This window comes from Sitodiplosis mosellana, unplaced genomic scaffold (genome assembly GCF_009176505.1).
Source record: "Sitodiplosis mosellana isolate CC-2019 unplaced genomic scaffold, AAFC_SMos_1.0 Smas_scaffold_6164, whole genome shotgun sequence".
NCBI lineage: Eukaryota > Metazoa > Arthropoda > Insecta > Diptera > Cecidomyiidae > Sitodiplosis > Sitodiplosis mosellana.
The window spans coordinates 63,507-77,696 of NW_022601405.1; the positions used below are offsets into that span (position 1 = coordinate 63,507).

Sequence of the window (14,190 nt, forward strand, 5' to 3'; positions counted from 1 at the left end):
TTTTGCACTTGAAGACAGTACAATCAATCAGTTTGATTTCAATCATGATTTGCAGCCCAAACACAATTCACCGAAAATGAGTAATCAAATTGGTTTGTTGTTGTTGTTTTTTTGTTTATTGCTACCATTTTTCGAAACAGAATCATTTTTTTCGTTTATACGGATGGATTTAAGAATTTCGTATGAATAGACATGGAGACTAAACATACGGAGAAAAATTATTCGTACGATCTGTACGTTTAGGCTCTATATCTATTCGTACGAAATTCTGAAATTCACCGTACGAATAGCCTGTGAGGCTAAACATAAATTTTGTACGATTTTTATCGTACAAATAGACCGTGCCTCCAATTTCTATCAGATCTCACAAGAGGTCACAATTTGTCATACAAAGAAAATGAAAATCAACTAACCGAGCATGTTCTTCGCATGCGAAACTACAGTAGTACCGTCCACATGGTAAACCGCATGCAGCGCACCACTTTGTCTGTTTCGTTTCAGCAATTAATTTAGCTTGTTCTACTTTGCATTCGCCTTTGATTCGATCACCCAATTGTCCGATTTCCACTTTGAATTTTTCCGTCGACTGCGTTAATACTTTGTTAACGGTGACCAATTCCGCATTTCTCTTCGTCATCACATCCAATTTTTGATTGACATTGACCAGCTCCTGAATCAAATCACCGTTTTGCTTTGTGAGTTGGTTATTCTTGTTACCGAGAATATCATTCTCGATTCGTTGCTTTTCCAGCTCATTCTGCAGCAACTGAATCTGTTTGGCTGCATCGGTGGTGGCTGTCAAGTCAACCAATGTTGTTTCTAGCGATGAACGAATGCATTCAGTCATTTGTGGTGCATTCGTTCCAGACAGGGCATTGCATAGAGCGACCATTTCTTCTTGTTTGCACTTCGATTGAGGTGACACCACTTCATCGCTGTCACTGTAATGTAGAATCAAATTGTCCATCGAGTTCTGATCACTTAGTGACTCTTGCTCTTCTTTGAGTAGTACAGCGGTTGCCGACGATGAAGCTTCGTTGATCGGTCGATGTGAAAATTCTGAATTCGATGGATTGAATGTACGCAACGTGGAATTGGGGAATGTCTTTCGCGCACGAACCGGTAGAACAGAAGCTGGTACATGTGATCCATGGATCCGTACAGACGGAATACTGGCTGCACCTACCGATGTTGGCACTTCATTGCTTTGGCCATTTTCCACTCTTGTACCGATGCTGTTCGATGAGTCTTCAACTCGTTGCTTTTTTGCCAACGGCAACGGTTCAAGGTCGTGCAGAATATCCAACTTTCGTTTTTGGCCCGTTGGTATGAAATCTGGGTCGCAATCAAGCTCAACTTGATTTGCATCAAATGCAACCGATTTTCGTCGTCTTACAGAAATCGACTTTCGTCGAGGTGCCCCATCAGCAAAGATTGAAGCTATTGTCATTCGGCGGGCAGCGGTGGCTGTCTTTGGTATTGGCGATGGTATCTCGGTGATTCCTACCATTTTCAATGCCTTTGGTATCATTTCATACAGATGGCGATCCAATTTGTCTTTATTCAGTATCGTATTCGGTGCAGCGTAGTGAAACGATCCAAACATCTCGACGAGATTTTGAATATAGACTCGAGCCTCCTGTTTCGACACAAAGAAATTCAATTATCCCACGGATTTCACTTTTTTTCTTCATCAAATCGCTTACATTAACCGCCTTTTCCCAATCATATTTCGATGAACCAATACTCGAACTGGGACATTTTTCCGAATAGATATGACAGGCTGAGTCTTCGGGCTTCAAAACCATTCGTTCATGTTGGCCAAAAAACTGCACATCAACCGTGTGCTTGTCGTTGTTTACTGCCATCAACTTTGCGGGATAGTATGGATAACCCTTTTGCTGGACCCAAACCAGAATGTGCGGCTTTGCGCATGGCTTCGTGAACCAATCTTTTGGGTTTTGATTGGCATTTCGATAGCACTCGTGACACAATCGAATGGTGTAAATTTCATTCTTTGTGAACTTTGTCAACCACTTCAGACCTTCAATGGCGTATTTGTCACCTGGAAGAAAGACAATTGAAGAGAAAAATCAAATTGGGAGATATAAAACCATGCCAAATTCAAACTTTTTGTTTGCAGTGTCTGGTTGTTCTTTTCCACTGAGTTCTATCCCCTCACCTGATCGATGAACTTTCGTATTATGCACGATCCACTTGATATCAGACCAAAAGTCCTCAATGCAAGTGTATTCGGCATATTCCGTCTTTTCTCCGACTCTAGTCAGATCCAATGGATTGCACACTGGTCCTCTTTTGTTTCCATATTCAACATCGAGAAATCGGTCGGCCAACTGAAATATGCCCATTTGGCCAAAGTCAAAGAACAAATTCAATGACATTGTTTGATTCAGTTTATTGGAATTGTCACGAAAAGTGGCAAAAAAGAACCATTCTTTGGAAATGAGTTGATTGACTTACATATTGATCCGCTTGAAGCAATTTGGAAATATAATTCAACAGCTCGTTCAAGTATCCCGTCTCCATTTTACTGCAAAAACACCAAAAATCTGGATTATTTCCATTATTTGGATTAGAATGATGAAACAAGATGTTTGATTTGGTTCACATGATGTTGAAGACAGAGTTTTTTTTTTCTCCAAAACAAAGAACAAATTCAAGTGATTGGTTAGAAGAATGGACTGTCACTCAATGTATGTAATGAATTTTCACTAGAAAGTTTTCGGATTTGGTTCTAATTTGATGTTTTTTCATCTCTTTCGTGCAGAGAATCTTCATCATCACAATCATGATACCAAACTTGACTTGCAATGCACAGAATGTCATTGACGATAACATGTTGATGAATCATCGAAATCAAGTCAAAAGTTTCAAAATTGAAAAATCGTTGGAACAAACTGAAATTCCAATCCAATTCGATTCACTCACTTGGTTTTCATTTGGAAGACGTCTTTCTCCACCTCGATACACTCTAGGCATCGCCAGCCACTTTTATCTGTCGCTATCATTTTTTTGACATGTGAACATGATGCCGAAATGTGAAACGATCGCACACACGTTGAACAGAAGAGATTCGGCTTATCTTTGTGGCATGTCCAACAGAAAACGTCATGTTTAGCCTGTAATCACCAAATGAACACAAAGTTCTGAGTGTCTGATAAGAACCGATTAATTCATCGCTGGCGCAATGATTCTTCTTTCTTTTCTTTCGTTCTTAACGAACGAATGAAAAACTGTTTGAACAATTGATGAACATTTTAATCTCAATGGAATATTTTCACGTATTTTCTTTGAATATTTCAGATTTATTCAATTGAATTCATGCTATTAAATCAAATGTCTGGTCAAAGTTGAAAAAAAAAACTCAATTGTACGTGATTAAAATGAAAATATTCCAATTTACAGCGAAAAAATGAACAAAAAATGCGACCAAACCTGTGTTTGGCTGCAATGTTGCCTGTCAAGCGATTGCATTATGGTGACACCACGTGTTTCACAGTTTTTAACTCAATTCACATGAAAAACTCAGTACAAAACCAAACAAAAAACAACGTAATCCATTGAAAACTCAATTCTATCAAAAAAATGTTCTTTTTTAGGACGAAAAACGAGCAATTTTTAAAAGAAACAATACGAAAATTGTACTCCAATTCGGATATTCAGGAAAACTAGCACTTGTTTGCGGTTGAAAAAATTGAATGTCAATAAAAAAAAAATTGTGTCGCATCGAAATAAAGTACACAGCTGACCGAATAGCGCGTTTGTTTATAACTAGAGCAATCAGCAGTTGGGACCGAGTGACGGTGGTCAGTGTCAAAGGGCTCAGTCGTGTGATTGTGTCGTTGGCATAGCTTGAGTTGAGTGCGCGTGTGTAGGTGAACGAATCTGTGGTAGAATTTTGTTTTCTGTTTCTCTCACCAACACATCGAACAGCGTAAGCATTGCGCATCAAACAGTACTCACGGCTCTCGTTAGCATCTATGTTGAAAGCAATTAGTATTCAGACATCGATGAAGAAAAGGCACGGCGAGAGCGAGACGGAAAGGGAGATGCGGCGAAAGAGAGATGGCAAAATTAACTGAAACAACGAGCTCGTTTGAAGTAGCGTTAGCGTTGTTGATAGCATTCTCATGTATTGATAACAAGTACGCACATTTGCTGTTGTGTTAATATGACTTTTCGTCATTGCGTCGCGTTCGTCAACTTCCATCGTTTCATTCGTTCGGATTTTGGATACATTTCATTGTGATCTCTTTTTCTCACTAGCTCTCGTTTGCTCTGTTCTCTCGTTTGTCTTTTTTGTAACAAAAATTTTGTTCGCAGCGGTTTGTGACACAGATTTTTTGGGCTCGGATAACAATAATGCAAAAAATGAACATGAAGATGGCACAGGCAGCTAAGGCCAAAGAAAATAAGCTGGCTCATCAGCCTCTTCTAGTGCTTCAAGCTTCTGCCGATTGTTTTGGTTGTTGTTGCCGTCGTCATTTTCATTTTTCTGGTTTAGATTTTTGATTTGTGAGCTCATCTCAATGGCTTCAATCGAATTCTGTTCAAAAACAAGAACACACAATAATGAGAATGCTATGTTCAATACCGCACAATAAAAGAGAAGCTGGAAATGAAAAAAGTGAACAATATTCTTCAGAACTTTTGAATCAAAAGTATAAATATTCAACGAAAATTCGGAAAGAAATCTGATAAGCAATACTTTTGGTTGATTTTTATGAGTATTTTTTGTTTGATGGGTATAAATAAATTTCTTGTTAATTTATCCACACATGTTAAAGACTACTACAGCAAAAATTCACTCGCCCTTTGTAGGATTGCACAATGATTCCGCTTGTTTATGATTCACTTCAAAATTCATGTGTTTTATTTGTTTTGGCATTGAATTTCAAGAACTTTATTCAAAAAACACGGTGTGTAAACGATTTTTAGCGAGGAATAAATAAAAAGTCCGAAATGCTTGAAATTGTGGAATCGGATGCAGGCTACGCATGAAGACGGTGGTATCAAAAGACAATGTGGAGCAATAGACTGCACCAATTATGAAATTTATGTAACGAACTCACACAGAGACACATTATGTACGCTCATTTCGGAGTGTCAACCACAGTGGTTCAGTGTTGTCGCTGTGACTTCGAAAATCCATTTGCAATTGTATTCCTTGAGGCTTTTCATTTTGAACAATGATTGTTTCGTTCAACCATTTTTTGAATAAACCAATCTTTTCTCTTGAAAATATTTCAAATCAGCTTAGATTGAAAGTAAGATGGGACGACACGAATTAAATTCAATTTGATAGAAAAACAATCAAGAGGAGAACATTACGTTAATTGAACATTTGTTATTCTTCATTTCTCCCGAATTAACAAAGAAATTTCGATGTTCTGAATGATTTTCCTGTCTTACTGCTGAATAGACACCAAAATCAATGGACTTTATCAGAAAACGAGACAACAACAAAAAGAAAAAGAAAATATGGATGAAATAAAAAATGTGTTTGTGTAAAATGTTATAATATGAATCATACATTTGCACAATATTCTACTAAATTGAACTGACTTCAGTATGAATAAATTGAATTTAATAAGCTAGACAAAAATATGACATGGGTGAAAGTCAAAATTTAAATGAAAGCCCATATTTATGAACAAATTTATTTTATTGTATACAGAGAAGAATTTGACCAAAAATATGTTCTCATGGTAGTTTAATGCCTTTAATTGCGGTCCGTAAACTGTAGAAAACGAAAGTTGAGTTAATTGAATGTCTTTGGGCCGTTAGACGAATGGTCATTTGATGGTCACCAATCCATCCTTCTACAAATTCAATTTCGGTCGTCGGGTGGTAGTCGATATGCTTAACACCAACAATAATTCGGGTTTTATTTGGACGCTTCAGAAGGGAATAAAACAGGTTTTATTGTGCACAATTTATTTCGATTTGTTCTGAACACATTTTGTCTGAAGAAAAAAAAAATGCGTGGATCTAACAGTGCATTACCTTTGGAAATTTGAACTCATGGGTCGTATATTCGGTATCAGCCATTTGAACTTGAACTTGCTCCATGCCATAAATCAGCCCTTTCTCAAAATTCCCGTAATTTGTCTCATCTTTGCGTAGAGACGCATTGATACCGCACAAGCAACACAGAAGCAGACAAATTGAAAACTTCATTCTCACCGAGTCAACTTATTTCCGAATGTGTAGTTTGATTTTGGATCAGAACTCAAGTTGCCTTTTAACACTAAATAGAAATACACTTTTATAGACTCAACAAACCATCGACATCATTGTTATCTAATCAAATTGTCTGCAAATCGAAACAAACACACTTCGTCTTCGTTCAAGGTGAAAATGAAATAAATTGCGTATTATTGATGAATTAAATCATTTCCGATAGGATCTTATCGGTGAAATTCGTTCAAATATTTCGAAACAAGACATCTTGATTGGAAGTGAACGTCAACATATTGGAACGTGATGCAATGTTTGTTAGAGAATTCGTTTAGATAGAAATTTTCTTTTCTCCATTTGATTAACAAATTTAGCTGGAATGTTTCATTGTTTCAACAAATGAAAGATAAAAACTTGTGAAAATAGAACGAGAGTGGTTTACGTCAAGAACCAAAATATTTCAGTGATTCGATGGTTGAATTTTGATCATAAGACCTTGAAAACTTTTCAACTTTTCATAAAATGAAATGTCATTTGTGCGGCTCAATTCATCGAATTTCGAGAGAAAAAAATCAAAAGAAAAAGTAGATAAAAATATCTCTCGAAAAGTAGTTCGAGTTGAGGCATTTATTTTTAGCCTTTTATTTCCGTGTCAAAAGGATTTTTTAAATGTACGATGAAACTTTGAAATTCAATTGATTTAACTTATCGAAACGAATTGAACTGCAAAACTAGTTCTAATTCGAGTTTGAAGCTGTGTTCTAATTTAATAGCTAAAAATGTCTATTTCGATTGTCTTCAATAAATCGATCGAGTTTGGTGTTTATAAGAATTGTTTTGACATGTTCAAGTGGTTCCAATCGACATTGTTTTTAACTGTATCACTAGGTGATCTTTTTGTCGTAAACTATTGAATGAAATCACATTAAAAATGTAGCAACATTTTTGCACTAATTTCAATGTAAAATGAAAATCGATCAATTGAGTTTCAATTTACATTTTGAAAAACTATTCATAGGTGTTGGGCCAGTCGATTTATTTTTAAAAGGAAAATCGGTTGTTCATTTCTATATTTTCCATTTTGAGATAATCCAATTCAACTATCATTCAAGACGCCATCGAAATATCCAATTGATGGACTGAAGCACATTGACTAAGAACATGATACAAAAGCCGAATTTACGAAGGGATACTTTGGTGATCATCAAATGACACTCAATTTGACATCAAAAGGACATAATATTGTTTCATGGTTCCTATTCTACGATGGAGAACCGAAGGAAAATTGAGTGGCTGAAATAAAGAGAAAACGTTTTCCCACATACAATTTTTGTGTGGAACAACCCTGGTCTGTTGATTTTCTTATGCTTACTTATTTTGTATATCATATCAAAACTCAAAATTACTTACTCACCGCAAATAAGGTACTTGCTATATAAACGTTTGACAAAAATTTAATAAACAATAAAATAATTGCAATCATTTAAACGCATCGAATGAACTGTAGTTTTTGTTGAGTTGACTTAACCTTGTCTTCGGAAAGTGCTATAATTTGAAAGTTTTTCCAAGTCAAAGAATAAAACGTATTTTCATGAAAACACCTGCTGTTAGGCAATTGAAAAAAAGACAAAAGTAAAGCTTCTCTTTTTTTTACATTTTCACTGTTCTACATACAAAAAATGGCTATTTTTAAGTACTCTACCTTTACTCGTTCTTCTTGATGCGTGAAATGATTTTTCAATCATGACAATCATCAACTTGAAACATTTCAAATGAAATGTTTTCTTTATCAGATCAAAGTTAAACCCCACGTGGTTTTTATTTCTTCGTTTTAATCAACTCGAAATACAATGTAATAGAAAAACTTTAATCTAGTCAAATTTGATTACATTCCTTGACTAACAGCAAATAGAAATCGTATAAACTGCAAAATTCTGAATTAAGAACATTAATTCTGTAGAATATAATCGGTCTTATTCTATGTAACTGTACCGTATCCATTGCAGAGAAAAAAAATTAAGCCATGAAGAGCCTTCAATTATTTCCGTTATTCTTGGGATTTTTCTCTTTGAACGCTTATGAAAATGTGGTCGATTCAGAAGAAGAAAGTATATTTTTTTGACAGTTTTGTCTTGAATTTTATCGTATTTTATGCAGAAAAAATCAGCAAAAAAATAATTTATTCCTTCATAAGAGGGAAATAAAATGAGAAAAAAAAAATATTTTCCCCTACCGGGAATCGAACCCGGGCCTTCTCGGTGAAAGCGAGATATCCTAGCCACTAGACCATAGAGGAGTTATGATTTTATAAGACAAACAACATTCGCAATATTCTGTACTGTTGCTTGTTTCTGTGCAAAAGTTGCCTAAAACACACTGTCTATACCGTTCTTTATATAAATTTAAAATGAATTTGCGCAATATAATGCATCGTAAGTTGCATCGAATGAATAGTTTAAAATGAGAGTTAAAGTAAAATGCCAGAAGTAGGAATTTATGTTGGTCAGCATTAACTTGGATTGATTGAAATTAACGCATGGATTTTGATTTTTGCAATGTCAATTTCATCTAAATCTTGCTCATGAATTTGGAGTATGAATCTGACTCTCTGTTCGCATTGCTCTGGTATGGTATGAAAAAATATTTGATCAAGTGTCTTTGAAACATGTTTACAGAAGTAGAATGCACTTTTTCATCCGATCTGCAATCGAAATCATAGATGAACTTAAGGTCATCGTGTGTGAGCTAATTGAAAAGAAAGACCAAATCAGCAGAAAAATATATGACTTTTCGAAGCCCAGTGACTTTTGAATATATGAGCGAGAATGTATTGTATATATCCTCTGAAAAATATGTCAGAATGATGTCATGCAATTGTGCAGCAGGATGGTTTGTTAAGTGTCATCATATGAAAATGTATGTCCTCTATTGTCTAGTGGTTAGGATATCTCGCTCTCACCGAGAAGGCCCGGGTTCAATTCCCGGTAGGGGAATTTCGTTTTTTTTTACTTTTTTTCACTTCTTTATAGCACACCGTGGCCAAACAGTTTTTGTTTTTTTTTCTATTTTTAACTCAGTTTTTCTTGAATATTTTTTTTGTCTCTAGAATATAACGTGTGTGCTGAATAAAATCGACTGAAGTGATACTTCGGGCATGCTTTATTGAAATGTTGCTGATGATTGGTTAGATTGCTGTAGAATATGATTGCTGACGAAAATTTCGAAAGAAAATTGTTTGAATTCCATCAAACCGACTCAGGCTGTATTCGATAATGAAAACACCGTAGAAATTCATGACTTAGATTTTCTATTGAAAATTTTAAGGTATTTCGGGTGAAAGCAATAAAAATTATCTCCCACGTCATTGAGTATACGTCGCATATTTTGCAGGAGCTTCATTTAGGGGCTAATAGAAAAAATCTTTTAACCGAAGTTCAACAATTATTCAAGAATGTTGGAGATGTTTATTTAAATGGAAAATTTGACAATATTGTCAGCACGTCATTGGAATTGAACGAAATATTTCCAAAAACGCGTCGCTCAATTTTGGAAAACATCAAGATTGCCAACAAATCTTCTGTGAATTTCAAGTATCCACATTTGCTACACATTTAAATTGTATTCACCAGTTTGAACGATCTGACTGAAATTGACATTGAAACAATGTTCAAACCGAATCCACAAATCAATGTGTGGATTTTCAATTGAATTTCTTCAATGCTCGAATAGAAGCTAAAACGATCGAGATCAGTTTGTAAAAACCAACAATCAACTGAATCTGTTGCGCATAGAAAGTTTTCCAACACAATTAAAAAAGCAAAGAGTCGATATGAACTGAGAGATTTCAAAGACAACTACATCGGCCACATTTTGAAGAGGAGAATTTAATTTCTTTTTTTAATAAATATGGAATTGTTTGGAGAAAATGGGAAATTTTGCTTCTTCTTTTTTCAATAGAAGAGAAAAAAAAAATTGGAAATGAACATTTTGTAATCAGCGTCACGTTGGCAAATAGTAGATACATTGAATTCGCTAAAATCATTAGCAGATTTTATTGTTTCGATCGAAAATGGAACAAATTCTCCGCATTTTTCTTTTCGTTTCACCGTCAAACTCGTTTTTTTTGCATAAAAATCCAACGCTTATCCAAAAATTAAGAGAAAAAAATAAAGCGTTCAGTTTAAACGAAGTAACGTTTGAAAAAAGTGAAAAAATGAAATTCCCCTACCGGGAATTGAACCCGGGCCTTCTCGGTGAGAGCGAGATATCCTAACCACTAGACAATAGAGGACATATTGAATGACATCATTCTGAAAAATCCTTTCAGAGTACATGCAATATGCATTCTCGCTTAGAGTGGTCTTTGAGTGTTTCGAATTTTCTGCTGATTTGGTTTTGCATTTTTTTTTTCAATTTGCTCACCCAGGCATTTTTAACTTCATTACTATCGCAGATTGAGCGATTAGATTGTCAGCTAAATCAAAAATCAGCTCAACTCATTAATTTCAATGGTCTACTGCGAATGTATTCGCTACATTCGATGCATTTCTTTCAAACCTCTTGCCTGGTCCCACGATAAAATTTTTTTTTTATTGTATCGCAAAATCTGCAATAGACCATTTCAACATAGACATTTAACAAATGAACTCGTCATCTCGAATCCAGTCACTTATATAACCTCGATATGTTTTATCGCAGACTGTGTTTTTGTGGTACTAAAAATACACAAACTTTTCTTCTGCCAAGAATATACGTGCTGTAAATATACTTGTTGTAATCAATCAACTGACTTGGCCGAAAAATATTTATTCAACATCTCTCGTCTAGACGATTCAATTTGACCTTACAAAATTCATGTTTCGTCTGGGTTGGACTGTGATGGAATGAATTTGTGACGAAATTTGATTGTTTCTGACATTTATACGCGTAAAAAATCTGAAGAAATGGACTGATGAAACGGAATGATAAATTCTTTATTTCGATTGACATTTGATTTTCCATTGATGAAACAAAAAAGCAAGGTTCAATTTTATTTCATTCAAAATTTCGTATTAATCGTGCAAAATCATTTGACCTCCTCCAGGTCCTAGTGTCAAGACACAATTTCTTCAATTTCACCTTTATTTTGTTCTTTTTCACCTCCGCAATCTTTACCGTTTTTCCTAACAGTAACCGCCATTATCTTCTGAATGGTAATGAATGAGTGTTTTTCTGTTTGAATATCAACATTTTGCATGATCTTATAATATGATAATAATATTTTTGAACATCGATCGACTTTCAAGGTGATATTCAATTGACGTCACTTTTCTTCAATTGATTCCAATTAAAAGATAAGTTTATTTTCAACAGTTGCAACATTTTGCATTTAAAAAAAAAACTAAAAACAAAATAAAAATTCGAAAAGGTTAAGCTTGAATTCAAAACACATGCAACTTTGTGTAAAAATGTATTGATCAGCTTGTTTTGATTGAAATTAAGCGTGACATTCACTCAATTTTGAGTCTGGTGTTCAAAGTTATCTTGTCATATTCGTAAATACACGAATCAGGTGTGTACTGTGAATGCACTAATTGCACATTGACGAAAAAATGCTAAAAACGACCACTTCAAGTGATTGCAATTGTTTTGTGGTGTGTATTGCCACTTGAAAAATGATATTTTGACCGTTTTATTTATTATTTTCGAAATGATGCAAATAATTTCTAAAAATAAAGAACCGTCTCAATCGATTAGATAATGGATTCCCACTGATTTTGTCCCTATAAAAACCCTTTGCAATTCATCTGTAAATCAGTTCGAATCAACAGTTCAACTATTCAAAACCAAAACCAAAACCAAAAAAAGTCAAGATGAAATTCGCAGTTTGCTTGCTATTGTCGTGCTTGAGCCTCATCAGCACACTTCCAACTGAAGATCATCAACACCATGTGCAAGTTTGGGGCAACGTTCATGGTCATGAGTTGGGCTCACACTATGTTAAGATGGCGATGCCTGACAATAAACACACCGTCTACGAATTCACCTATCCGTTTCACGTAAGATCGAAATAAAATCAGAATTTAATATTTTTCATTTGCATACAAAATGTGTAAGGAAAAGTATTGATTTTTTCTTTCATTTAAAAAAAAAACGTTTCAACTTGAATTCTGTTTACATTTTCTGAACACAAATAATTCGTAAATGAAATTTCCGATTTAGGGACAATCTGAATATCCAATTGTGGGCGTAAAACTCTTAGACTACCATCAACACACAAAAGTTGAATTTATCAAAGGACAGTTTGGAGACCATCAATTGACTCTTAAAGTGACAGCTGACGATCATCCAATCGACGCTCATTTCCTTTTCTACGTTGAAAATCACTAAACAGCCGAAATAAAGTGGACCAACTCTTATCTTCCAATTCAATTACTCTTTTGAATATTCTTTTCTTAAAATTTCAATTCATTTCAATAAAGTAGTTACAATCTTTGCAAAGTATAACAAATTGAGTTTAACATTTATTTTCTTTCAATTGTTTTCAATTTGGATGTTGTTTCTGTTAAGACTTTACCCAGGGGAATGATGTCAAAATTGAGGCTGTGAGAATGAAAATGGCAATACAGGCATAAACATTCTGAAACGCATCAAGAAAAAAAATTCGCAAAAATGAATCATGAGTTCTGAATACGCAAAAGTGAAACATGAATTTACATGGGCAGCATAGGAGGTTCATGGTTCACTTTTGCGTATTCAGAACTCATGATTCACTTTTGCGAATTTTTTTTTCTTGATGCGGTTCAGAATGGGCGTTGTACGCCCGAGGGACAGTCAAAGTGCCATGTCGTTTACCTATGCATTACATTCAGGCCCACCGTGGTTCTGTTCGGTAACACTTGAATGAACAAAAAAAAATTCACCGGCAACACTTCATTTTTCCGAACGATGCCATGATTTCAAATATTCCAACGCAAATTATCGACATCTGTCATTTCGGGCAGTAAAATGAAATCGGGAAAGTATATATAGTTTTTGATAAAATGTTTGAAATTATGTAATCTCCCAGTCTGTATGTAATTCTTCAAATGGAAAATTGTATTTTTACCACGTAAAAATGTCTATTCATTCCTTTGAATTGAACAAAATAAGAATATCAACATTATCTATTCAATGTTTCGTATAATGAGTTGAGTGATCTTCCACCATGGATTATTTTCTGAAATGACAGAAGGAACTGTGGAAAATGCAACCTATACTTTTGGCTGGCGCAAGATAGTGGTGTCGCCTAAATAAGATGTATTAGCAATTTGCGGCATTTTTAAGAACTATCAATACTTGTTGTTGTTGTCATGAATTTCGCAACAACAAGAAGTATTGATAGTTCCTAAACTTGCCGCAGACTCTATTTAGGCGCCACCGGTACTCACTGTCACGTCAAATACATTGGTTCTTATGGCAGAGGAGCACAGGTTGGGAAAATACAAAGGATGTGAGTGTCAATAAAGTCAACCAAACAACGACAGACAATAAGCTCTACATTGCAACATTGAATCATTCCAGATAATGACAAATCATCAAATGTAGTGTTGTATTCTGTCCCCTGTGCTGTACTAATAATTGCTTTGGTATTGGTGTTATGTCGAAAACAACCGATGAGAAATGGACTGCAGACTCAACATGATGCAATTAATCAGCCTAAATTTGGTAACGATGCAATTGAAACAACCAGCGACCAGAAATGCTCGATTTCATCTAATACAAACATAAATTGTATATTTTTCACTTAGAAGCTCTTTATTCATTTCTTTCAATTGAACAAAATAGACTTAAAATTTCTATGTTTTTGCAAGAAAGTTTTTTTTGCAAAATATTTCAATAAAGTAATTTTGAACGGAAAAAAATGTCAACCCTTTGGCTTTTCAATAAAGAAGTGCTTCTTTCTTGAAGTGAATTGTCGTTCAGGGGTTTCCTGCTCATGCTTTCCGACTCACCATAACAGGTTTGCCA

The 14,190-nt window shown here is 34.9% G+C and overlaps 3 protein-coding genes and 3 non-coding genes across 6 annotated transcripts; 2 read left to right on the forward strand and 4 right to left on the reverse strand.

The window, feature by feature from the left end:
- Positions 1 to 413: 413 nt before the first annotated feature.
- On the reverse strand, positions 414 to 4,560 carry LOC129574495 (uncharacterized; the record flags this gene model as incomplete). The annotated part of the gene is given in 6 exon segments (XM_055456575.1): positions 414 to 1,639; positions 1,707 to 2,065; positions 2,183 to 2,354; positions 2,482 to 2,551; positions 2,950 to 3,140; positions 3,457 to 4,560. Coding segments are annotated over 6 exon segments (2,057 nt in total), but the record flags the coding sequence as incomplete, so codon positions are not given.
- Positions 4,561 to 5,667: 1,107 nt separating this feature from the next.
- On the reverse strand, positions 5,668 to 6,347 carry LOC129574496 (uncharacterized). Its single transcript, XM_055456576.1, has 2 exons — positions 6,028 to 6,347; positions 5,668 to 5,919 (listed from the first exon to the last, which is right to left on the reverse strand). The coding sequence occupies exons 1-2, from the start codon at positions 6,199 to 6,201 to the stop codon at positions 5,725 to 5,727; spliced, it is 369 nt and encodes a 122-aa protein (XP_055312551.1). The 5' UTR covers positions 6,202 to 6,347; the 3' UTR covers positions 5,668 to 5,724.
- A 2,078-nt stretch (positions 6,348 to 8,425) lies between these two features.
- On the reverse strand, positions 8,426 to 8,497 carry Trnae-uuc (transfer RNA glutamic acid (anticodon UUC)). Its single transcript has one exon. It is a non-coding gene; the product is annotated as a tRNA-Glu (tRNA).
- Positions 8,498 to 9,122: 625 nt separating this feature from the next.
- Positions 9,123 to 9,194, forward strand: Trnae-cuc (transfer RNA glutamic acid (anticodon CUC)). Its single transcript has one exon. It is a non-coding gene; the product is annotated as a tRNA-Glu (tRNA).
- Positions 9,195 to 10,420: 1,226 nt separating this feature from the next.
- Trnae-cuc (transfer RNA glutamic acid (anticodon CUC)) lies at positions 10,421 to 10,492 on the reverse strand. Its single transcript has one exon. It is a non-coding gene; the product is annotated as a tRNA-Glu (tRNA).
- A 1,496-nt stretch (positions 10,493 to 11,988) lies between these two features.
- Positions 11,989 to 12,695, forward strand: LOC129574489 (uncharacterized). The gene is made up of 2 exons (XM_055456569.1): positions 11,989 to 12,239; positions 12,403 to 12,695. Exons 1-2 carry the CDS (start codon positions 12,054 to 12,056, stop codon positions 12,568 to 12,570), a joined length of 354 nt encoding a protein of 117 aa, XP_055312544.1. The 5' UTR covers positions 11,989 to 12,053; the 3' UTR covers positions 12,571 to 12,695.
- The last annotated feature ends 1,495 nt before the right edge of the window (positions 12,696 to 14,190 follow it).